At 33.6% G+C, this 23,724-nt stretch overlaps 11 protein-coding genes across 11 annotated transcripts; 5 read left to right on the top strand and 6 right to left on the bottom strand.

Moving 5' to 3' along the window:
- Window positions 1–601: 601 nt before the first annotated feature.
- Window positions 602–1,264, top strand: cubi_02613 (uncharacterized protein; the record flags this gene model as incomplete). Its single annotated transcript, XM_029019624.1, has 2 exons — window positions 602–675; window positions 979–1,264. 2 exons carry the CDS (start codon window positions 602–604, stop codon window positions 1,262–1,264), a joined length of 360 nt encoding a protein of 119 aa, XP_028874744.1.
- Window positions 1,265–1,501: 237 nt separating this feature from the next.
- On the bottom strand, window positions 1,502–3,112 carry cubi_02612 (DEAD DEAH box RNA helicase; the record flags this gene model as incomplete). Its single annotated transcript, XM_029019623.1, has 1 exon — window positions 1,502–3,112. One exon carries the CDS (start codon window positions 3,110–3,112, stop codon window positions 1,502–1,504), a length of 1,611 nt encoding a protein of 536 aa, XP_028874743.1.
- Window positions 3,113–4,442: 1,330 nt separating this feature from the next.
- On the bottom strand, window positions 4,443–4,908 carry cubi_02611 (uncharacterized protein; the record flags this gene model as incomplete). The annotated part of the gene is made up of 2 exons (XM_029019622.1): window positions 4,443–4,526; window positions 4,615–4,908. The coding sequence occupies 2 exons, from the start codon at window positions 4,906–4,908 to the stop codon at window positions 4,443–4,445; spliced, it is 378 nt and encodes a 125-aa protein (XP_028874742.1).
- A 570-nt stretch (window positions 4,909–5,478) lies between these two features.
- cubi_02610 (uncharacterized protein) lies at window positions 5,479–6,801 on the top strand (the record flags this gene model as incomplete). The annotated part of the gene is made up of 1 exon (XM_029019621.1): window positions 5,479–6,801. One exon carries the CDS (start codon window positions 5,479–5,481, stop codon window positions 6,799–6,801), a length of 1,323 nt encoding a protein of 440 aa, XP_028874741.1.
- A 358-nt stretch (window positions 6,802–7,159) lies between these two features.
- Window positions 7,160–10,642, top strand: cubi_02609 (B-box zinc finger domain-containing protein; the record flags this gene model as incomplete). Its single annotated transcript, XM_029019620.1, has 1 exon — window positions 7,160–10,642. One exon carries the CDS (start codon window positions 7,160–7,162, stop codon window positions 10,640–10,642), a length of 3,483 nt encoding a protein of 1,160 aa, XP_028874740.1.
- Window positions 10,643–11,489: 847 nt separating this feature from the next.
- On the bottom strand, window positions 11,490–12,707 carry cubi_02608 (uncharacterized protein; the record flags this gene model as incomplete). Its single annotated transcript, XM_029019619.1, has 1 exon — window positions 11,490–12,707. The coding sequence occupies one exon, from the start codon at window positions 12,705–12,707 to the stop codon at window positions 11,490–11,492; it is 1,218 nt and encodes a 405-aa protein (XP_028874739.1).
- A 195-nt stretch (window positions 12,708–12,902) lies between these two features.
- On the top strand, window positions 12,903–13,937 carry cubi_02607 (cell cycle control CWC2-related protein; the record flags this gene model as incomplete). Its single annotated transcript, XM_029019618.1, has 1 exon — window positions 12,903–13,937. The coding sequence occupies one exon, from the start codon at window positions 12,903–12,905 to the stop codon at window positions 13,935–13,937; it is 1,035 nt and encodes a 344-aa protein (XP_028874738.1).
- A 439-nt stretch (window positions 13,938–14,376) lies between these two features.
- cubi_02606 (beta-tubulin) lies at window positions 14,377–15,808 on the bottom strand (the record flags this gene model as incomplete). The annotated part of the gene is made up of 2 exons (XM_029019617.1): window positions 14,377–15,615; window positions 15,713–15,808. The coding sequence occupies 2 exons, from the start codon at window positions 15,806–15,808 to the stop codon at window positions 14,377–14,379; spliced, it is 1,335 nt and encodes a 444-aa protein (XP_028874737.1).
- A 1,623-nt stretch (window positions 15,809–17,431) lies between these two features.
- On the top strand, window positions 17,432–20,524 carry cubi_02605 (splicing factor 3B subunit1-like HEAT repeat-containing protein; the record flags this gene model as incomplete). The annotated part of the gene is made up of 1 exon (XM_029019616.1): window positions 17,432–20,524. The coding sequence occupies one exon, from the start codon at window positions 17,432–17,434 to the stop codon at window positions 20,522–20,524; it is 3,093 nt and encodes a 1,030-aa protein (XP_028874736.1).
- A 209-nt stretch (window positions 20,525–20,733) lies between these two features.
- cubi_02604 (uncharacterized protein) lies at window positions 20,734–21,561 on the bottom strand (the record flags this gene model as incomplete). Its single annotated transcript, XM_029019615.1, has 1 exon — window positions 20,734–21,561. One exon carries the CDS (start codon window positions 21,559–21,561, stop codon window positions 20,734–20,736), a length of 828 nt encoding a protein of 275 aa, XP_028874735.1.
- A 1,024-nt stretch (window positions 21,562–22,585) lies between these two features.
- cubi_02603 (uncharacterized protein) lies at window positions 22,586–23,353 on the bottom strand (the record flags this gene model as incomplete). Its single annotated transcript, XM_029019614.1, has 1 exon — window positions 22,586–23,353. One exon carries the CDS (start codon window positions 23,351–23,353, stop codon window positions 22,586–22,588), a length of 768 nt encoding a protein of 255 aa, XP_028874734.1.
- Window positions 23,354–23,724: the final 371 nt, after the last annotated feature.

Raw genomic sequence — 23,724 nt, 5'->3', positions numbered from 1 at the left:
CTATCAATTCTTATATCCAGTTCACATAAATCTTATTAGGAGAGGGAGATAAGAGTCGCTTCCTCCTGCTCCTAGAGCAAAACCCTCTTAGTTCAGGCCCATCTTTAGAGCCATAAACTATAATTTAACTATTGTCAAAGAAAAAATTAATTCTGTTCGTCAGTATTTTGTCTGTTTCTTTCTGTTTTCCACCGAATATCGTCTAAAATTTACTTTATAATCCTCCAAATCTTCTCCGTCTTCTTTTGTAATATGGCTTTGTCTTACCTATTAACCATCTGAATAGTGGCGCCATATTATTTATGATGAAATTTTGCCTTTATTGTATCTATTACTCAACTTTCTTTATCATTCTAATTCCAACGGCAAAAAAAAGAAAGGCAAAATCGGTTTAAATCCCTATTCTAAAATAAATGTACTAGTACTTTATGGGATGTTTAAATTTGTTTAACTTAGTCATTTTTATTAATAATAAAAATAAGCCTGCTAATTTGCATGTATGCATGCATGCATTATTTTACTTTTAATTATAAGTACTTTGGCGGGAATTTTGAGAAATAATAAATTTGAAGAAAAACAGAGGTATAGTAATAAGTGGAAGATGATCAATTCGAAAAGACTGAACGAACTTTTAAATCGAGAAATTTGTGAAAGTGATGAGATTAAAGCAATCATGTAAGTTTTTAATTCTCCGTCTCCCTAGTCCTCCCGTAAATTATTATAAATATTAAATTCATTAAAAATTACAAATCAAAAACTTCAAAAGGTACAATGTGTATATAAATGTGATAGTATAGATAAAAAGGTTTTCTGTGGGGTGCATTTTGCTTGTAAGGAGCAACGAGAACAGACCACTGAGTGATTTTTTTTTAGAGCATTTTTAGCTCATTTCTCACATATTAACACTGTACTTTATTATTTAAAATAATATGGAGACTACTTTTTTAATCAAATAACTAACTTAATTCTCCATCTTAGCCTTGTTAACAAAGAAGGAGGAATATTTTCTCTTGGAGTTAATAAAGAAAGTATAGAGATTTCTCAAATAAACCATATTTCTTCAGTATTAGTAAGCTCTTTTAATGAGTACAAATCTAATAACCAAACCATCAAAGACCTTTATTTAGAAAGCTCAAATGGGAAATTCATTATTGGTCACACTCATTTTAAGAACCTATTTCTGATTGTATGGTTTGAATACAATGCTACTATTGGAAAAGTACATATTAAGTTCAATAATATAAATAATGCTTTATCTGGATAATTAATTATTTTTCTCACGAAATCCACTACTCAAAATATAATTAAAGAATATAAATTCTATAATTTTTTGTAATAAAAGAGAATGTTTGTCCACATGTTTTAATATGTATTGATGCATGCAAAAGACACGTAATACAACGGTAAAAATTACCAATTAAGGTTTGAAATAAGAAATATTTCAAAGAATGAAAATTTCATAATTAGTATAAATTAATTAAAACTAATATTTGGTAATAAATTACTTTTTTTTATTTTTATTAGCTGTTTTAATGGTGGACTTTAGATCGTTTTTAAGAGTATTCTTAACTTGGTTAAAAGCGGAATGTTGGCCAATAAGAGATGAGCATGATTTTAATAAATCTTTTTTTGCAGATTCTCTAGTTGTAATCTTTTCTTTCTTGGTTAGTATCCACTTTTTCCTTGGCCTAGATTGAATTTCCTTTTTATGCAAAACTATGTTTTGTGCTTTGTTAACTTGCATTTCAGCAATTCTAAGTTCTTTTTCCGTGATATCCGCCTTGATTGCATTTTTTACCTGCTTTTCAGAATTTGATATCTTTTCCACCCATTCATTTATGTTATTAGTAGCAAAAGTTCTTTTCTTCATTATTGAAGAAACATTCTCCTTTGTATCCCCTTTTCCTGTAGATGATTTACCTGACCTAAGTACCTGTTTCATTAAAGCCTTTAACTGACTTCTCTCGCTTTGAGTATATATTGTAATGCAATTACCTTTAGATCCAATCCTTGCAGTTCTTCCAACTCTATGTATATATCTGGAAGCTTCTAATGGTATTGTGAAATTAATTACTGCAGAAACGTCTTGTACATCCAATCCCCTTGCTGCTAACTCACTAGCAAATAATATGTCAACTTCCCCAGACTTAAACTTATTAAAATTCTCCAAACGTTTTTCCTGTGGTAAGAATCCATGCAACTCAGTTGATGACAATCCAAAGATATTACCTAAGATTGCACATCTATGAGCTTCTTTCTTTGTTTGGAAAAAAACTATAACTCTCTTTGTAAATATTTTAGTTAAAATATAAAACAAAACTCCTTCTCTCTCTTCTTCTCTAGTTATCTCAACAAACTCTTGTTGTAATGTGGATGATAAACCTGTAATTGACAATAACTCGGATTCCCCTGAATTGCCTACTGACTTGATTCCTGATTTGAGACCTACTGTGGATATCTTACATGGTTTATTTAAAGCCAACAAAGCTAAATCTGATACTCCTCTACTTAATGTTGCTGAAAATAACATTATCTGTTTAGTCCTAGATGAATATCGAAGGATCTCCAAACATTCTTGACGAAATCCCATATCCAGTAATCTATCAGCTTCATCAAATATAATTATTTCCAATAACTCTAATTGTATACTTAATGTATTTAATAACATATCCAAAATTCTACCAGGAGTTGCTATAACAATATGTGGTTGGCATTTTAATATCCTTTCTTGCTGCTGAATATTCATACCACCGGTTATTACTGTCCTTGTTATCATTGGACAATACTTCACTAAAGATTCTAATACTCCAAAACACTGCATTGCTAATTCGCGGCTCGGTAATAACACCAGTACCTTTGTACCAACACCTCCGCCAACTCTTCCTAATGACGATACTTTTGAATTACGAATATAAGGAGACCTCAATAATCTCTCCAATGCTGGCAGTAAAAATGCTGCTGTCTTTCCACTTCCTGTTTCTGCCTCAGCCATAATATCTCTTCCCGATAATGCTAACGGGATCACCTCCTTTTGAATTAGTGTTGGCTCTACAAAATTCAAATCACTCAATGCCTTTAGTAAAGGTCTGCTTAGTTCTAAAGAACTCCACATCTTTATTTTATCTCACCTTTTTACCTTGTTTGTAAACTAAGCAATTGTCAATTTTTACTCCACGGGGTGCCCGCCGGCGCCAAACGACCTCAATATTGGTTTACCCTATTGATATACTCAATAAATATATAAATAATAAACACGTAATATTGATAATTTTATAATGCACTTAAAATTCCATAATTACTGTTATTCTTCTTGTTGTTCATTTTGTTCCTTTCCCTGTTCTATTTTTGCCAATAAGTCATACTCCTTTACGAGCTCTTCTTCTATTGTTCTAATATTTAATGTGCCTTGCTGATATGCCCGGATAATATCTTCAATATTAGCATGTTTAAATATTTTGTGGGAAGTCAATGCTTCTCTGGAAGAAGGATAGCTTGGAAGTCCAATGTAATCTTCCTGGTTAAATTTGAACTTACAAACGGCTTTTTTTGTAGAGGCATCGTATTCAAACTTAAATCTAGGAAAAAGGTGGGAAAAATAAGGGAGTTATTTGTTGATTTAATTTAATGAATAAATTTTGTATTTTGGCTCTTATTTAAATTATCAGAGCTTATAAATCAAAACTTACCCCTCAGCATGTTCGCAATCCAATTCATAAGGAAGTCTAATCAATCTGAAACACTTTCTCTTCTTTAGTGTGTATCCAGGTGGGCATCCTGAAATTTGAAATTGAAATATTTTATTCAAAAAATCAACTAAGTTTGTACTTACCCTTCACAATTGCCCTTGCTCTATTTGCCAAGCACGTATATATTGGATGAGGTTCATATTCAGGTGTGTCCCAATTTCCTATTTCCATTCCTAACTTTGGCCTTGGATGTGGGCAACGTAACTTAGGTTCATGTGTTCTTAGTTTTAAACATGTTTTTAATTCTCCATCCCAAAACCAGCCAGACTGCTCTCCCCCACACCTTCTGTCAAAATCGGGGATAACCGTTACTTTAGTTTCACATGTTGCCTTAGAATTATCCAGAGAGCTAACTAGCTTTGCACCTTTAGGGCATTTCATTACATATTTAGCAGGTTGTGGTGCTGTAACTATTGGGCAATATTTATTATCTTTGTACTTGCATTCTGCCTTATATGTCTCTCTTCCCAAAGAATCTGTTGTAGGAATCTTGATTGGCCTTGAATACAATTTCCTTACACATCTTTTTACCTGTAATTGCTGCTGCCCCACGGATTTTAGCTCAAACCCCTCTGGGCAAATCCTTCGAGGAGGAATATATGAAGAATATTTTATACATAAATCCTCAAGATTCAGTCTAAAACTTCAATTATTTCTGAATCAACCAAATCGCTAAAGTTATTTCAAATCAACTTACTATCCATGGCAATACTTTTCGTAATCTGAAATCATTGTCCCAATACAATATCCATCTACCAGTGTTGAATTGCCTATGCAAGGCTTAAAAAAATATTAATTTCAGTTTTGCTCTTATAGTTTTATTGAAGAGAGAAATTCCTTAATAAAGAAATTCTTCTTCCTTACTTACCTTATAAATCGGAATTGCTTCATCATCCTTATCTATATAAGTACACGAATTATATTTTGTATCAAATGAACCTTTGTAACAGACTTTTCTTGCCGGAATAGTAAGCGATATAGTTGGATCCCCCAATTTTGTAACTGGAGGTGCTCTAGTAAGGATCGGTTCTCTTCTTGAATTCCTATATTCTTTTACATTGCTTGTTGCATTCCAATCATCTCCTTCAACTTGATAATTAAAAAATAGCAAGCATATTAAAATAGTTGTTCGAAAATATCCAAATTTCTGTTTGCTTTTCATTACTAATAATACCAATTCATTTCACTTAAACATTTTGACTGATGCGTTTCAACATTTTTTCGAGGTACATTAATGAATTTTCTATTTGAAAAATCATGACCAGTTCTAACCACCCACGAAAAATATTCATTTTTTAGAACAAAATAAAAAAATAATTTTTTGAATATCGTAAATAGCCATTATTATTTTTAGGAAATATATGTTTAACCAACTTTTGTATTTAATTTGCAATTATTTTTTTGTCCACATTATTGCACACATTCCTATACCGGTATTTACATGTACCTGCCATGCAAATTTGGCTTTACATGTGGACAGAAAGTGTTTATTCGTGCACCTAGTGGCATCTCTTTAGACAAAAAATAATTTTGTCACTTTTGGTTATGTATTGATTTTTTTTTTCTAAACTGGTAATTTTTCTATAACTTTTGGCTAAGTTTTACCATTCCCCCATCTCCCTCCAAAGCTTAAGTAGAATTTGGAAAACTGAAATAATATAAATATATGTGTGCGTTTATCTGGGAGAGTAAAATTATCTATTACTGGTAAAAATAATTTAATCTCTACTCAATGCCTGACAATCTCAGTCCCAGTAAAAATAAAGTCGAGCTCTTTGATGTACTTGAACTTGATGAAGAAACAAAAAATCATCTTATCAAAAATGAGATCAAAACAGTTCCGCAACTATTATTAGATAACCTAAGGAAAAAAGGGCTGAAAAGTTCTCAAGAGGTAACAATTTATTCAAAATGTAGGGAAAAAATCACGTGCTTTCCAAATAATGTCGATGCTGAGGAACAAAAAATTAATTCAGGTAGCATTGGTATTGAAACTGGATTCATTACAGGTAAAACATTATTAGAGGTGGCAAAAGCAAACTGGGCCCAGAATGAAAACTTTAGATCACATATAAACCTAGGATCTGATATACTTATGGATTTTTTTGATGGTGGGCTTCTCATCGGTGAAACAACCGAACTTTTTGGCCATGATCTACCGGTTATCAGAAGAGTAGTGCACTGGATTATATCAAATACCATGTTTAACTCATCATTAGAAAGTTTAAACTCTGAAACAGATTCAGAAAAGTTTTTGCCATATCAAGTTATTTATATTCAAACAACTGATAATAGTTTTGACCCAATTTTCATGAAGAAATGTTTTCAAAAATTGTGCGGAGAACTTGAATTGACACAAAACTCACAATACTCAACAGAAATCAGTCACAACATGGAACTCCTTCTCTCAAATATTTGTATAGTGACTGTAGATGATTGTTTCCAGCTACAAAAGCTACTGTGCGATCTACCAAGAATTAAACAACAAGAACTAAAAAGACTTAAACTAATTGTTATTGACCCAATTACATCATTATTGGGGTCTCACAACTTTATTGAAGCACAAGAACTTTCAAATAATTACTACAAGGAAATTAAAGGCAAAGTCTTTATAGTTGGAAGACTCATTAGGTATGTATCCAAAATTCTAAATATTTCCTCAATAGTCATTTCACTAGCTAAACAATCTATCAAACAAACAAATGCAGTCCTTAACTACTGTTCAAATCAGCTTTTATGCGATATAAATTACCCGAAGAGTGTTCATTTTGAAGGAATTGGGACATTCAGTATTCCTCCTCCAACAAGAGCATTTCTAACTGAGATCGACTATAATTGGTTCCTTTCACCTCATAATCGAATTCTCATTGAAAATATTGTAAAAGTGCACGAAGAAAACGCGGGAAGCATTATTGCATGCAATCCTCCAATTCCCCACAATATGAGAATTTTGAGGTGGACCGTTTTCAAGTCCAACAGACTTCCAATTGGAAAATATGTATGTGTAATTTTTGACAAAGTTGGTTTGATTGAATCAGAGTGCCAGTTTTTGTAATCCTTCAGTATATTTTTACTTTAATATTTTGGTCAAAGACTAAATGTCAAGTCTTAGTAGACATGACGTGCATCAAAGTGAATGCTAAGTAATAACTAATCAAAGAACTGGGACAAAGGGATTTTGAGTATAAATAGCCAGATCTAAAAGGTAATAAATTTGGAATTTATGGATTGGATAAGTACAATAGAGCTGCAATTTAAATTATTGGAACGCGAATTTACCTGCAATTCCCAATCATATTTTCAAAGGTCTGAAACGAAAAAAACCGGTTTTTAAAGATTAAAAGTTAAAATTATACTTTAATCCATAATAATTGGGTAAAAAACTAAACTACAAAAATTAAGGAAAAGCGAAAATGCTCGATAAAAACAAAAATGCAACGGCTAAGGACAATACAAATCTTCAGGATGTGAAAGTAGCAAATTTAAATAACAGCATAGGTAAGCTGTTCGAGCAGTTTGGTTCTAGTGGTGAATTTAAGATAAACATGGATGATAGACTATGTATGCACTGTTGGATTGTTAAAAGTACACTCTATTGTAGTACATGTATGTGTTTCTACTGTGCTTCATGTGCGCATATGAACCATGTATCTGCAGGTAGTTACCACGACATTATATCAGTGCATCATTTGTCAGTATCTAGAACAGATACAGCAAAAAGCCTTCAGGAAAAGCGAAAGAATTTATGTAAGAGACATAAAAATAAAGAATTAACTTATTGTTGTACAAGTTGTAATTATATGCTGATATGTGAAACATGTATAATTATAGATGGTCATGGTTCTCACCTATTATTAACATTGGCTGAAGCCATTCCAAGAGGAAGACAAATCCTTCTGCAATCTCTTTCATCATTGAATGCAGCTTCGTTTTATATGTCACAAAAAATTTCAGAAATATCAGCCTTAGCAGAACAGCGTAAATCTGTTTTCGAAAATAATTTAATAAACGTTGAAGAAACACAGAAGTCTTTAAATAGAGCAATAGCATCCGAAGAACAGCTTTTATTCACTGAGATTGACTTATTAGCAAACAAACTTAATCGTGGAGGAGAAGACATATGCAAAAGTTGTGAAAATCTTAAAGAAATGCTCATAACTGTTTGTGGTGAAGTTAGTATCATACTTCAGCTATCCAAGGAATCCCCAAGCCATTCCCTGAATAGATATGTTAAGATTAGTAATGTTGTTAAAGGCACTTTAGATCCTTCATATAGAGTATTGGTTCCAGAGCTTCAACATTTGAGTGTTCCTTATTGGAATTTATTTCCAGAAATCATTGATGATGTACTGAATGATACAAACAAATACACTCAGGAACATATAGACCATGCAATGAAATTATCTGATGCCATTACCAAGATTGCTTCTGGAGATATTTCCGTAGTTGAGGATATTGGGCAAATTAATGCTCAGGTATATGCAAAAAGCAACTCCGAAAATGAACGAGCTGCTAGGGCCAAGGTTCATAAAATATTTACAAGCAAACTAAAGATGATTCAGCATGAAAGGCTGAAAAATATACAGAATCCTCTAATTGCTCCAAAAAGTTCATTAAAGCTTGATCCAAAAAATAAGGCAAAATCAAAAGCAAAGGCAGCTCAAACTGGACCAAAACTGCAAGAATGGTTGGGACTACGTGATTGGAAAAATAATCAATCAAGGAAGCAAAATAATGCAAAGAATAAGAATCCAAACGGTTTTAAAATCCCTAATGAAGCTTATAATTCTACTTCTAAAGGTAATAAGTCTATTTTTGATGACTTAGGTATTATTAGAGCACTTTCTGATGGAGACATAAAATTTGATGAAATTGTTGAGAAAGATATTGAAATTATGACCATAGGTAGAGATAAGAAACTTGAAGCCTTAGGAAGAACAAAAGAAGAAAAGTTACAGACAGAAGAGTTCTATGAGTCACAAGTGCATTTTAGTGGTACATTAATGGGTGCATGTATATTTACTAAAAAAGATGATGGTATTGAAGTTTTTAAAATGGATGATGAACTTACTAAAATTAATTTCAAGTATTGTTTTCCATTTATTGTCATTTATGATGCAAGTAGTTCTGAAAAACAAAATTCCAAAATCATGGATAAAGCCTATTCAATTAAGGGAGGGATGAATGAGCATGCATTACCTACTATATCTCCAGGATTAGAAAGAATTGATATCCCAATAGTCCTTGGAAAAATAGAAAAGCCCAAGAACTCGTTATTTGTTGCAGATATACGTCAATCAAACATTAGGATACAATCCATACATTCTAATTCCATTACTCCGGAAACATCCAAATTCTTAGGTGCAACTGCTAATTCATTGAAACCTATAGAAGATGGGTTTGAAATTAGTAATGTGATTAAGGGAAATACAATTGATTCTTGGGTTTTCTCATGTCCAGATTTTAACACAGCTGAAAAATGGATTTCAATGCTTAAAGGTGAGGATTTGGATGTTAAATCTTGTATTAAAAAAGTTGGAACAGCTAGGTTATGCATTAAATCTCTTGCAAATAAAAGAAATAATCAGAAAATGTCCGAATCTAAGTTGACAGAGAATCCATTAGGAAGCACTGAAGAGCAAGCATTTATAGATGTAGTTCCAAAGATACCAAATAATGCCAGAGAGAAACTCCTTATCTCTGTTCAGCCTGACCATCACGAACTAACTCAAACAATTATATACGAGGATGATGAAGGAGAATATTACGAAGAGCAAGAAATTGAATTACCAGATGTAATGTCAATTAGATTAGATAGAAAACTTTCTGCAAAAAAAACCAAATCTCTTGAAAAGCTTATGATACCGTCAATTCTCAAGATAGGAAAAGATTCAGTTATTCAAATTGAGAAATTAAATGTAATTGGATCCTCATTTGATTCGATGAATCTACAAGTTGTAGCCTTAACGAAAAATCGATTGTATATTACTTCCCCTGAAATCTTTGAGAAGAACCTTTCACATGATTTGCTTTTGGATGAGTATTCTATACAAGAGAAATGTTTTATTGAGCCCATAAATTTGACCGATTCTTCTGATCCAAGCAATAGTTCCAGATTCTACGTAATTTCCCCAAAATTAAAAGAATCACCAAAAAAGAACGATAATTCAATGAATAAGAATTACTTTGGTTTCGAATATGGAGAAAATCGTCATCCTATTAATGATAAAAATAACAACCAAAATGATAACAGCAATAATACCGATAGGACTACTATTAAATTTATTTGCCCAAGCAAAGATAGTGAACAAATTTGGTTAGACTCAATTTACAACCATACAAAAAAGAAGCCACTTAAATATTGGAGGCAAATCCTAGATGGAATAATTGTTAGACACAGAAGGAGGTTTACTTCTCCAAAGTCTTCTAAAGGCCCCAAATCATTAAAGAATTCTGGTGCGCTCTCTCATTCCAAGCGTAGATCCTCAAGAAATAATATATTTGAAGAAAGTGATAAATTCACAGATACATCTACTCACATCCAACAATCAGATATGGAGGCCAAAAATCTTAATCATCATGACTACCACCATAATGATAAGCATGGAAGTAATGAAGACAAGAAAACCAATGAGACATCAAATCATTCTAAAGATCGAGAACTTTTCAATACATCTAACTCGGAAGGGAAATCAACTCATGAGAATTCTTCTCATAAATCAAGTTTTGAAAATGTTAATAATCTCAAAAATAACCAAAACTTTGTTAGATTTAACTTGAATAATCATGATGATATTGGAAAAATTAATCGCACTTTGTCTTCAAAAACCTTCCAAACTTCTCAAGATTTTAATAAAATATTTAGAGATAAACCATTTTCTGGAAACTCCCCATGAGTTAATATGAAAATTCCGATTATTTCATTTTTTTCAACCATTAGTTTGCGAAATTCCAATATATTCCACACCACGTAATTAAATGCATGCATTTTTTTTGGCCTGTTTGGCGCCAAACTAAAAATAATTACTTTTATATAATTAGTCAATTTAGAAATAAAATATTTTTTTAATTATTAATAATTTTTATATTTTCTTGATTAAATGGTTACATGCCAGAGAGGCTTATTTATTCAGAGGTGGGTTTTTTATCTTGAGTTAAATGGAGCCATTAAGTGGGTGAAGTGGTAAGAATTGCTAAGAAAGCCTTTTATAGTAAATTTTAGGGAGGCTTATATACTAGAATATCATGGAATCCAGAGGCTCATTCAACTATTAAATTTCGAATTTAACTTTCCAAAGTGATCCAGCATCTCTTGAAGTAATAAAACAGATGAATATGGTTAAGCCGTTCATCCAATACCAGATTGATGAGGAGGCAGTGGTATGCTCAGGTATAACAAGCAAGGAATTGGAGGTAGGCTCTTTTATTAATTCCAATTTGGCGCCAAAATTTAAATTTTTATTGAATTCTTTTAGGCTGAGTTTTTCAGAAGGCTAAGAAATGCAGAAAGACCAAAAGAGGAAATGAACAAATAGAAGGTACTAGTAAGACAACTAGAGCGAAATAGTTGACTATAAATAGTGGAAAATTTACTGAGGGCAATAATTACATAATATATATAAATATTTCTATACATTAATAATTTATGATGTATATCTAATATACAAATCTTTGTAGAAAGGGGAAGAGAATTACTATAGCTTTATTCATATCTAGTAGTGTAGCATCATTAAATAGTTCCACCTAGATGAGATATGTGGGGTCTGGATTCCACCATGGCATCAGGGTGAAGATGTACATACCTATAGTTTGGTAAATTACACATGTTAAATATTTGACAGCCTGAACTTGGTTATCCTGTGTAGCTCCAGAAACCTCCTGAGCACTTTCTTGAACATTTGTAGTACCTTCTTTCCTTGAATTATCACTATGATCCTTTATATTTTGAGTCTGAGAAATATTAAGGACCTCATTTGGAGATAATACACCCAATGAATCCAAAAAGTGAGTTTCTTCATAGGCAGAGATCACAGAGGAACCATCCTCAAATTCCTCATTTGGTGGGGTTATCTTGGAGGAGACATCCTCAGAAATCTCATTTGGAGAAGGTATCTGGGATAAGAAGGGTCCTAAGCCTTCCTGGTCTCCAGCTTGTTCTTTTGTTTGGCTCTTAATTTGGTCAAGTTCTGAGTTAATAAGTAGTTCTTGTTCTCTTTCGAAATTTATCTGAGCTTCAAGCTCGATCTCTGCTCTCCTCCTCCTCAATTCCGCGAGGGTAGTATCCATTGGCTGGTTTGATGAAATCCTCTCAATTAGTTCTTGTAAGCCATCAAATAAGCCTCTAATATACAAAAAGTAAAGAGAAATCAAAATAATGTAAAATTCTTTGGAAACATCGAAGAACATGAACACAAAGATTGCCTTCATCAATATTGAAATGTGGTATCTTTCCCAAGGATTTATGGAGTACTTTTTCTCCCCTGGATAGGAAAATTCCTTGTTTTGGCTATCATACTCTGCAATTAGAGAGAACTCAGTGGTAATATCACACTCTTTGGGATCTGGGATAGAGCTGTCATAGGCTTGAGCTAATAGAATATGGTCGGGGTCCCCTCTATAAAATACAGAAGCAGTTAAATGTATCTTTGGACCCAAATCCTGACTAGAATCTGAACATATATTGGTTAAACTAGTAACTTTTTTCTCAGTCAAGTGAGCAAGTGGATCATGGAAACCCATGCTTAGCGGTTCTCTACTTCCAACTAAAAGGCCTTTTTCTTTGATAATCCTACAGAAGTTCTCTCGCCAGTAAAAATGCAGAGACCCATAATATGAATAAGCTAGTTGGCTATAAAATAGGTCCACATAATACTGTGAAGGTATTTGGCCATTGTTTCCACAAAGCTCAGTGTTTGCTTGGTTTTCATTCTCAAAGTTAGAAGATAAAACTTGTCCTTCCATATTAGTAAACAAGCGATTTTGATTTTCCTGAATATTAAATTTCAGGTAAATTTCTTCTTTTTATATATATTTTAGTTTATCTTTTGAATTTGAAATAAATAATTATATAATTGTTGGCGCCAAAATTATGATAATATTAATATTAAGGTGAAATAAAGAAATAGGGAAGTTAAATAAATATGAAGTTCTAAAAGAATGGACAAAGTTCCGGTCGAATTTAAGAGGAAACCAACAGTGGAAGAACTGAAACGGCCAGCAAGAGCTCAGAGCGATGGTTCTCTTCAAAGTAACTTGGCTTATAAGGAGGGAGGAGAACTATATAATATATGGTATGGAAAGTATCAATTTGACTACGATAAGAGGGGGAAATTAGCATCTAAAACAAAATGTGTTCCTGAGAAAGATTCTGGTTGGACAAAAGCAGACCAAGATCCAAGTACCAAGAGCCATTTTTGTCTTTATTTTGCTAAAGGAGCCTGTGTAAATGGGTCAAAATGCAAATACTTTCACAGAATTCCTACAGAGGAGGATGATGCATTGGTTTCTCCAATGTATGATGTGTTTGGGAGAGAGAGACATGCCCAACACAAAGACGATATGACTGGGACAGGTTCATTTAACAAAGAGTGTAGAACAATATTTGTGGGAGATCTTTATATAAATAGGTCAAAGACTAATTACTTGGAGGGAGTAAATAAGGTAATAAAGAGGGAGTTCTCAGTTTGGGGTCCAGTAGACTACATAAGAGTGATTCCAAGTAAAAACATTGCATTTATTCGTTATTTTTTAAGATCATCAGCAGAGTTTGCTAAGGCAGCAATGGAGAACCAAATTATTTTCAAAGGTCAGACAGAGCCAATTACTGTAAGGTGGGCATATGATGACCCTAACCCAACCAGTATGGAGAACAGCAAGAAGAGAAACGCAGAGGAAGTGGAAAAAATGGTTTCAAATTTGGAAACAGAGAAGAAATCTAAGCCAGATTTACAGGTAAATAACGAAATTGAAGGTTTTTTTTGCCACCTTAACAACTTAAACTATAATGTTCCTTCAGAAGAGGTGGTAAAAATTCAAAAAGATTACTATAGGGTTGAGAAAATTCTGGAGTCAATTAAAACTTCAAAAGCCAAAAACTCGGGTAAATCCGTAACGAGCTGCGAAGAAAGTAACAATGAAGAGAAAGAACCGAATAAACAAGAAGACAATTCGATTTATGATGTCGTTTTATAGCTAAGCCTTGATAAAATATATTTGATTTAATTCAATATTAATTACTAATCTCTAGTATCTCTTATTTATTGTCCACATGCAATTTTCCTATTGAATTTCCCCACAATGTATGAACACCGGTATGCTGACAAGATTGCATAAATGCATGCACAATGTGGATGCACACATGTAGAAACAGCAGAGAACTATTAGAAAAAAAATAAATTAAATTAAGGATGAGCTTAATGTTTAAAATGTGTAAACATCATTGCTAAGTGATGTCTGGAGCGAGAAATTCCGGAATTCTACAAAGGTTCTAAGTAAATTATGCTTTCAAGCTAAACAGGTGTATAATAGGGCAGCAGAATCTGGTAAACTCCCCCGACCATGGATGTTTGGAAAAAGGGTAAAACTAATTGTGGCCCTATAAAAGCTTTCTGATAGTTTGTATCCAAGAAATTTAAGCTTCAATATTATGTTCGTCATCTGGATACTCGTCTTCTTCAACCGGAACATCCTGATATTGTTGATATTCAGAAACCAAATCATTCATATTACTTTCAGCTTCAGTGAACTCCATTTCATCCATTCCCTCTCCAGTATACCAGTGCAAGAAGGCCTTTCTCCTGAACATGGAGGTAAATTGTTCGGCAACGCGTCTGAACATTTCCTGGATAGCAGTAGAGTTACCAACAAATGTTGAAGCCATCTTTAATCCTTTTGGAGGAATATCACAGACTGATGACTTGATATTATTGGGGATCCATTCAACAAAGTAAGATGAGTTTCTGTTTTGAACCAAAAGCATTTGCTCATCGACCTCCTTCGTTGACATTCTACCTCTGAACATCACACTAGCTGTGAGATATCTTCCATGGCGAGGGTCTGAGGCGCACATCATATTTTTGGCGTCAAACATTTGTTGGGTTAGTTCAGCTACTGATAGGGATCTGTATTGTTGAGATCCTCTCGAGGTCAGAGGAGCGAACCCAATCATGAAGAAGTGTAATCTTGGGAAAGGAACCAAGTTAACACACATCTTCCTTAAGTCGCTGTTAAGTTGACCTGGGAAACGTAGGCAGCAAGTTACACCAGACATGGCAACCGAAACCAAATGGTTCAAATCTCCGTAAGATGGGTTGGTAAGCTTCAATGTTCTAAAGCAGATATCGTACAAAGCTTCATTATCAATTACCTGAACAGCATCTGAGTTCTCAACCAACTGGTGAATTGACAAGGTTGCATTGTAAGGCTCTACTACAGTATCTGATACTTTTGGAGATGGGAATACAGAAAATGTTTGAAGAATGCGATCTGGGAATTCCTCATGAATCTTTCCAACCAATAAAGTTCCCATACCAGATCCAGTACCACCTCCCAAGGAGTGAGTTATTTGAAAACCTTGTAGGCAATCGCAAGACTCTGCCTCGTGTCTAACTACATCCATTACTGCATCCAAGAGTTCAGCTCCTTCAGTATAGTGACCTTTAGCCCAAATATTGCCAGCTCCACTTTGCCCAAAAATAAAGTTGTCTGGTCTAAACAAAGATCCAAAAGGACCAGCTCTGACTGAATCCATTGTTCCCGGTTCAAGATCTACCAAAATTGCTCTTGGAACATATCTACCACCTGAGGCTTCATTGTAGAATACGTTAATACGCTCCATCTGTAAGTCAGATTCTCCATGGTAAGTACCAGTCTAGAAAAAAGCGTGAAAGAAAGAAAATTTATTTAAAAAAAAAAAAGTCAATTATTTAGTTCAAATCATCTTAAATTGCTTTTAACACTCAACTTACAGGGTCGATCCCATGTTCATCAGAAATGACTTCCCAGAATTTAGCACCAATCTGGTTACCACATTGTCCTCCCTGAATATGAACAATTTCTCTCATTCTCTTTTATATTATTAATGGTAATAAGAAATCAATTAATATAGATATCCTAAAGTTAAAAGTAAACCACGATGAATTACCATCTATCAAGTATTCCCACAGATGGAAAATAATATAACACTTCTTCCTGAGGATCTCACTTTTAACTTACCTCAAGTTCCAAGATCCTAATGAATTTTATTTATGAGATACTCCTTATGATTAATCAAATTATACCTCCAATTATTCCACACAAAGGAAAACACTTGAAATTATACTATTCAATGACGGACCCCACTTTTTAAGTAAAAATTACGTATGAAATCAAGCAGAAATCAGGCTTCCATATGGATTACTATAGAAGCGGGTCAGGGGGGATTGGGACTATATAGATTTTAAGTAGTTTAATAAATGTTACTATTTTTACTCAACTTTCTTCTTTTCTTCTAGTAACCTAAAGCAGGTTATTGAGTCTATTCATTTTGTTCTCTTCTTTTCCTCCCGTGCTAACCGAGTTTTGTTGGCCTAAAAAGAATCTAATCTTTAAGTCATCCGCGCTGAAACTCACAATTTACAAATTCATCTAGAAAACAAACTAAAATGTCCGAGCCGATGCATTGTTACACATATACTGTTCTAAAAGCCTTGTTAATCTAACAATTTTCCCCTGTTTACCTACTTTGGTTTCTTCTCTCACCTCATATCTCGAAGCGATTTCCAATTTCTACTTCAAATTAGGTGTGGGGAGCGCCATGGCACATTCCCGCCATGTGGGGTATGTGCTACGATTTATCTTCCCATGTAATTGCAGGGTATAAGTGAACTTATCTAATTTTAGAAAAATGAATCTTTTTTCTTACAAAATTTAATTTATTTTTTAGTGATACTTCCCTATCTAGAGACCTCACTATGTTTTAGATTGATTTCATATGTTTATCTTCCCCACTCAGTCCACCTCCACAGCCCAGGATGCTTTTTGCAAGTGTTTTCGGTAAGTTATCAAACACATCAGTGAGTGAGTTCTTGATTTTTGAAAAGAAAATCTTTTTCTATTGTCTTTTTGGAAAAAGGTAATGACTCCGAAACCAGCTCAAGTCCTAGTTTGCAAAGGTTGATCTACATTGAATCATTCTGACAAAGTTCCCTGCATAGAATCTTCTTAAAACTGAGCATTAAGACCCAAGGTGTTACATTTGCTTCAAAAATAAAACATTTTTTTGTTATATGTTATTAAATGTGAATTTGGAAATCAACCATTTTTTCCTTCTGTTATTGTTTCTCCCATTTTTCCCGCCCTACATTTATTCGTCCTATAAATATATAATCGTCTTCCTACACAAAATAAGTTTGGCTTTGGAAGGAAAACCAACTTAGAGTGAGACCCAGTTAGTTTTCTTGAATATTCTTTAATCTTTTTTCTACCTCTTCCTACTTTCTAGCTTTATTTATTAATTCGGACCCCTTGACTTGAAATTGAACCCGCCAAAACAAAAAACATTAAATAGTAATAATTAAAAGAAAAATTCTAAAGCCTTTTTTCCCAGGATTAAGGGAGAAGGAGATTGAGAAGGAAAGGGGCTTTTAGAATACGCATTTCTCCCCTTTTGTTGAACTTCTTAAGTGGAGTTTTTAGGATTTTGTAAAATGTCAGATGAGGTGGACAAACAGAACAGGCCTGTTATAGAGGGTGGAGGGGGGGAAATGGAAACCCCAGAGCAAGAAAAGGCTCCACTAAGACCTCAGAGACGCAAGAAGAGGTGGGATATTGTTTCTGAAGGAGAACAAAAGGTTAGTACTTCCTTGATCTTGGACCAAAAGAGGTCAAGATGGGACACCAGTGAGGTGGAAATGGACAAGGAGAGCAAGGCGAAGGTTGAAATTCAAAATTCTGAGCAATCTTTGGAATCTGGATCTCTCCAGAAAAGTGTCAATGAAGAGAGGAAACCCCATCCTGCTTTTCAAAAAGAGTATACTGATCAGGAGTTGGACAAAATTCTTCCATCAGAAGGATATGAAATCGTGAAACCTCCAGAAGGATACGAGAACCTCAGAAGAGCTAATTTGGAGAACAAAAGAAAACTTTTGGAACCCGAAATCACCCTTTATGAGATTCCTGAACCAAACAAAGCCTATCCAGAGGAATTAAAAGAAACAAAGGATATGGCTCAACAAGGTTTCATGAGACAGGTATTTCACTCAGAACTTGGTGAGCTGTCATTAAGGATAGAAGATTTCCATTTCTTTGGAAAAATTTTTTCCACTGTTTCTGATGATGATCTTTCTCCTGAAGAAGTTAAAGAGCGATTAGTACTTACTTTACTTTTGAAAATAAAAAACGGGACTCCAATCCTGAGGAAAAAGGCAATGAAACAGATAGTGGAGACAGCTCGTGATCAGGGGCCTGGAATCATCCTAAATAGCCTCCTTCCTTTGTTAATGCAATCAACATTGGAAGAGCAAGAAAGACACACCCTAGTTAAGGCTTTGGATAGGGTCCTTCAACGTCTAGGAGATAAAGTTAAACCCTATGTACACAAAATCCTGGTGGTAATAGAACCAATGTTAATAGATCAGGATTACTATGCACGTCAAGAAGGTAGGGAGATCATCTCAAATCTTGCCAAGGCTGTAGGATTGGCTACTATGATTGCAACAATGAGGCCTGATATAGATCATCCTGATGAGTATGTGAGAAACACAACAGCCAAAGCCTTTGCTATCTTGGCTTCAGCAATGGGGATTCCATCCCTGGTTATCTTTTTACAGGCGGTTTGCCAAAGCAAAAAGAGTTGGCAGGCAAGACATACTGGAATCAGAATAGTACAACAAATAGCTATTTTGCATGGCAGTTCTATACTTCCTCATTTAAAGAGTCTGGTACAAATTGTCTCACATGGACTCAATGATGAAAACCAAAAGGTAAGAGTGATTACTGCCCTCTCTCTAGCATCATTAGCTGAGGCTTCATCCCCTTATGGTATAGAAGCTTTTGAACCAATTTTGGGACATATTTGGAAGGGAATTTCAGAGTATCGGAGTCGTAACTTAGCCAGCTACTTAAAAGCTATGGGACAGATGATTTCTATTATGGAAAAAGATCAAGCTTGTCATTACATCAAGGAAATTTCTCCAGTCCTAGTAAGGGAATTTGGTTCCCAAGACGATGAGATGAAAAGAATAGTACTGAGAGTCTTGGGACAATGTGTCTCAGTGGAGGAAATTGGGTCAGAATTTGTTAAGCGAAAGTTATTAGGACCTTTTTTTGGGCAATTCTGGACCTCCCGTAACTCCCTTGACAAGAGAACTTCTAAGTTAGTTGTGAATACAACTGTACTACTATCTAGACAAGTTGGACTGGAACCTATTTTGGATGGGTTACTGCTATTTCTTAGAGATGGAAGTGAAACATTTAGAATACAAGCCTTGGAAGCTGTTAGAAATGTAATGGAGAATGTCCAAGTAATCCACTTGGAACAGAGACTAGAAAAACTCTTGGTTGATGGGATTTTGTACATTTTTCAGGAAAGTTCTGCTGAGGAAGATACTTCTGTAGTGGAGCATGTAGGAAGAATATTGACTTTATTGGGAACAAGATCTAAGCAATACTTGCCCCAAATATCCTCTATAATTAGATGGCGTCTGAATACTCCATCTCCAAGAGCAAGACAGACAGCTGCAGATTTGATAGCTCAAATAATTGTAGTTATGAAACAATGCGAAGAAGAACAGATGATTGCTCATATTGGATTGTTTTTGTATGAATATTTGGGTGAAGAGTACCCAGAGGTCCTTGGGAGTATAATTGGCGCCTTACATGCAATAGTTACTCAAGTAAGAGTGGAAAAGTTGAGTCCTCCAATTAAAGAGTTGGTTCCAAGATTAACTCCAATTCTGAAAAATAGACACGAAAAGGTACAAGAAAATATCATTCAACTTTTGGGATGTTGTGCAAAAAAAGGAGGAGACCTTGTATCTCCTAAAGAATGGGACAGAATTTGCTTTGACCTTTTAGATAGTCTTAAGGCAAACAAAAAGTCAATCAGGAGAGCCTCAGTTAAGACTTTTGGCTATATTGCAAAGACTATAGGACCACAAGATGTTTTGGTAACTTTGCTAAACAACTTAAGAGTTCAAGAAAGACAGCTTAGAGTCTGTACAACTATTGCTATTGCCATTATTTCAGAGATTTGTATGCCTTACACAGTGCTTCCAGCCATAATGAATGAGTACAGAATTCCAGATCTTAATGTGCAGAATGGGGTCTTAAAAACCCTCTCATTTATGTTTGAGTACATTGGAACTATGTCTAAAGACTACATATATGCTCTGACCCCTTTGTTGGAGGTGGCTCTTACAGATAGAGACCAGGTTCATAGACAAACAGCAGCCTGGGCATGTAAACATTTGGCTCTAGGAGTAGCAGGGACTGGATGCAATGATGCTTTGACCCATCTACTTAACTTTCTTTGGCCAAATGTCCTTGAGAACTCTCCCCATCTCGTTCAGGCAGTTTATGAAGCCCTAGATGCTTTTAGAGTGGCTCTGGGTCCGGGAGTTATCCTAAGCTATTTACTACAGGGACTCTTCCACCCAGCAAAAAAAGTTAGAAGTGTCTATTGGAGGATTTACAACACTTTATATATTGGGAGCCAAGACTCACTAGTTCCATTTTTCCCACAAATTCCTCCAACAGAAAACAGGAACTTTGTCATGAACGAACTTTTCTACTGCATTTAACATTCAAGATAAACTTAGATTAGTAAACAAACAATTATTAACATTGAAATAACTTGGTAATGAAATTAGTCTATATCTAATATAATGTAAAGAATGAAATATGAATAAATTTTCCTATTTATTTTTGTTTATTGTTTTTTTAACAAAAAAAAAACTAACATTTAATGTATTGCATGCACACATGTATTAAATTTGGAAGGCGGGAAAAGTTAAACGATCTCGGAATTTAGTGTGCTGGTATTATTTGGAAGATTAGTAATATTTTCTTCAGTTGGAACAGGAACTCTGTCTTTGATTTTAATGTAGCTTCTGTAAAATAAACCAAGCAAAAACAAGTGTGACAAAAAGGAAATAGTTGTAAATAACACTTCGTGATACGGATGTGACTTCAAACTTAATAAAATAAATCCGTAGTATTTAATGCTATTTATATTAGATGCAAAAGCTGATATGGACAAGTATCGAGGTAAGGGGGCTAAGCTACCAATTATAAACTCCGTAATAGAAATATTTGAAAAGCCAATCAAACAGTTGGAAATAAAATTTGGGAAAAATGTAAGTTTTAATAAAATGACAAGTATAATCCCATATTCGTTTGTTAAATCCGACCAAATATTGAACGTCATCTCGGGAGACTTTTTAAAATATGGGTAAATAAAGAAACGAACGAACAAAATTGTTGCTATTGAGCCTAAATTGACTGCGAGAAATGTATTCAATGTGGATAACACTAATCCAGATGAGAATCCAAACTTTTTGGAAAAGTAAAATGAAGTAATTGCAATAATTGGCTCCAAGTTCATGGGAATTATGGAATATAATACAAAAGCAAGGAACATTAATGAAAAAAAAATGAGTGAGTTGTCCCCTGAGATCTGTTCTATATGCTTTAAAAAGTATAAATTATCATTAAAATATAGCATGAGTGGTATCGTAATAATTGCCAATACAATAGCCAATATGGCAAAAATGATGCATTTTGCTATATTCTTTAATAAATTGGAAAAACATGATTTGGATTTGGATTGAGTAGTCATTGGATTTTTGTTTAAATAAGAAGTTATTTACATTAAATTGAGCAAAAATAAATTATCACGCAATATGATTATTGTAGAGGTAGATGTTGATGAGAAGAGAGATCAGTCTTGGCGGGAAGAAAATGTTTTAATTATATTTCCCTCAACAGAATTGTGAAAAAAGTATGAATAATTTTAATTTTTTTCAGGATTTTTAAGGCTCTAATCTTGATCTAATCTTATAGAAGGAATTAACTAACAACAAGAGAACTTCAGAGAATTAGAAATAGTATTGATGAATTTAGAAATACAGTTGGATTGCCAAATGAAACATTTCGAGTTTTGGCGGGAATACATGTGTTGATTAATGGTGGGGCCAGATTATTTTCTTTAGTATGAGTTATTTAAGTAACTTATTGAATTTTCCAGTTGGGAAAGGTATTTTAATGTGACTTGAACTTGGGATAGGTTTTTTAGTTTACGTTTCATCAATTAGATACGGTTTATAATGATACTTTATTGTGAGGGATTTTTTTTAAAAGAACGAGGAATTTTTCAAGAATCTGTTTAAGTAATTGTGCAAATAAAGAAATTTTTATTGCGAAATTGATAAGAAAATTGCTTTTCTCAAAAGAAACCTTACCATTTCTACAAAAAAACTCTCATTTTCCCTGCTTTCGGACCTATTAAATAGCAAATTTAAGATTTATTTATATTTTTTTAATATCATTGAAATTATATTTTATTAGCTTTAGTGTTTATTTTAAGAATGTCTAAGTATATAAATAATTTTTTTGATGGAATTTTATCTGTAAATCTTTTTCGGAGATTTGGTGTTTTCAGAGCACTTGGCATATTAGGTTTGGAGAGTCAGACGAGCAAAATCGATTGGTTGAGAGTCAAAATTAAAGAGAAAATATTAAGGTGATAAGAGTTCATAGGCGTAATCAAATTAATAGAGCATTATTTGGCATTAGTATTAATATCTATAAGGCAGATGTATTCAAATAAATTGCATGTCTTCCCGCTCAATTTCAGAAGTATATTACAAATTATCAATTTGATGGAAGGGAACAGAAGAAAGATGTTCTTCTTTCAAAAGAAACTCAGTTTTCTGAGTAATTTCTCGATACTTTTGAAATACGATGTAGATAAGTACTAATACGGAAAGTACTGTGAGTGAAAAGAATAAAAGTGCGTATTTAGGATGAATATAAGTGATGTATAATTCTTGTTGAATGCGTTTATTGTCATAAATTGAAATCCCAAATAAGATTAGGGAAATTTGGGCTGGGATAACTGCTAAGTTTCCTATAAATAAACTAGAGATTGAAATATCTGTTAGACCCAATAAACAATTGCTCAAAACGAATGGCAAAAAAAGAGAGAGTCTAATTAAAACCACTAGTAAAATCCCTTTTTCCTTGGCTACTTCGTTGAATGCAGAAAAAATTGTGTACTTGTGAGTCATTTCTTTGTAATATCCAAGAAAACAACATCTGAAAATAGTAACTGTCAAGAAAGTACTGATTTGTGTGGCATTAAAACATATAAATAAACTTAAAATTACATCAAAAGTTGGGTCATTAACCCTCGAAGTGAAAAACGCCATAGATATTAGGATTGGTTCAATAGGGACAGAAATACTCATTAATAGTGAAATGATTAAGGTAGAAATTGTTGTTGTAATAATAGTGTTTTCTTGAACTTCTACGGAAAACCTTTCTATCCAGTGATTAGTATCTCGAAAATGATATAGAGAAAGCATTATCAGTATTGTTAAAATAGTTGTCAGTGCAAATTTTAATGCCATATATAAACATATTTTCCCACTCTCCCTTCTAAATACTAAAAATTCCCCCAAATCTTCAGTCATCTTGAATTGGTGTTGTAGCTGAACTGGAAGAAAGATTCAACTACAATCCCAGAAATCCTTCAAAATATCTTAACCTGTAATCCAAGATCTTCAAATTTTTTATTCTTAAACACTACAAAATAACCCATATCTAACAATAATGACGGGACTGCCCGCCTGAATATGTGGGGAATGTCATGTAAGACTTTCAAAATGATATTATTCAAGAATTTTAAAATAGAGAACAAATAATGAAGATAAATAAACACTCTTTTAAACTAGTTTGAAAGTTAGTGTATAATTATCTAAGATTTGTTGTAAAGATGACG

Source organism: Cryptosporidium ubiquitum (genome assembly GCF_001865345.1).
Source record: "Cryptosporidium ubiquitum isolate 39726 chromosome Unknown contig_13, whole genome shotgun sequence".
NCBI classification, from domain to species: Eukaryota; Apicomplexa; class Conoidasida; order Eucoccidiorida; family Cryptosporidiidae; genus Cryptosporidium; species Cryptosporidium ubiquitum.
The sequence above is the reverse complement of the archived record's forward strand: the minus strand, read 5'-3'. Positions and strand labels throughout refer to the sequence as shown.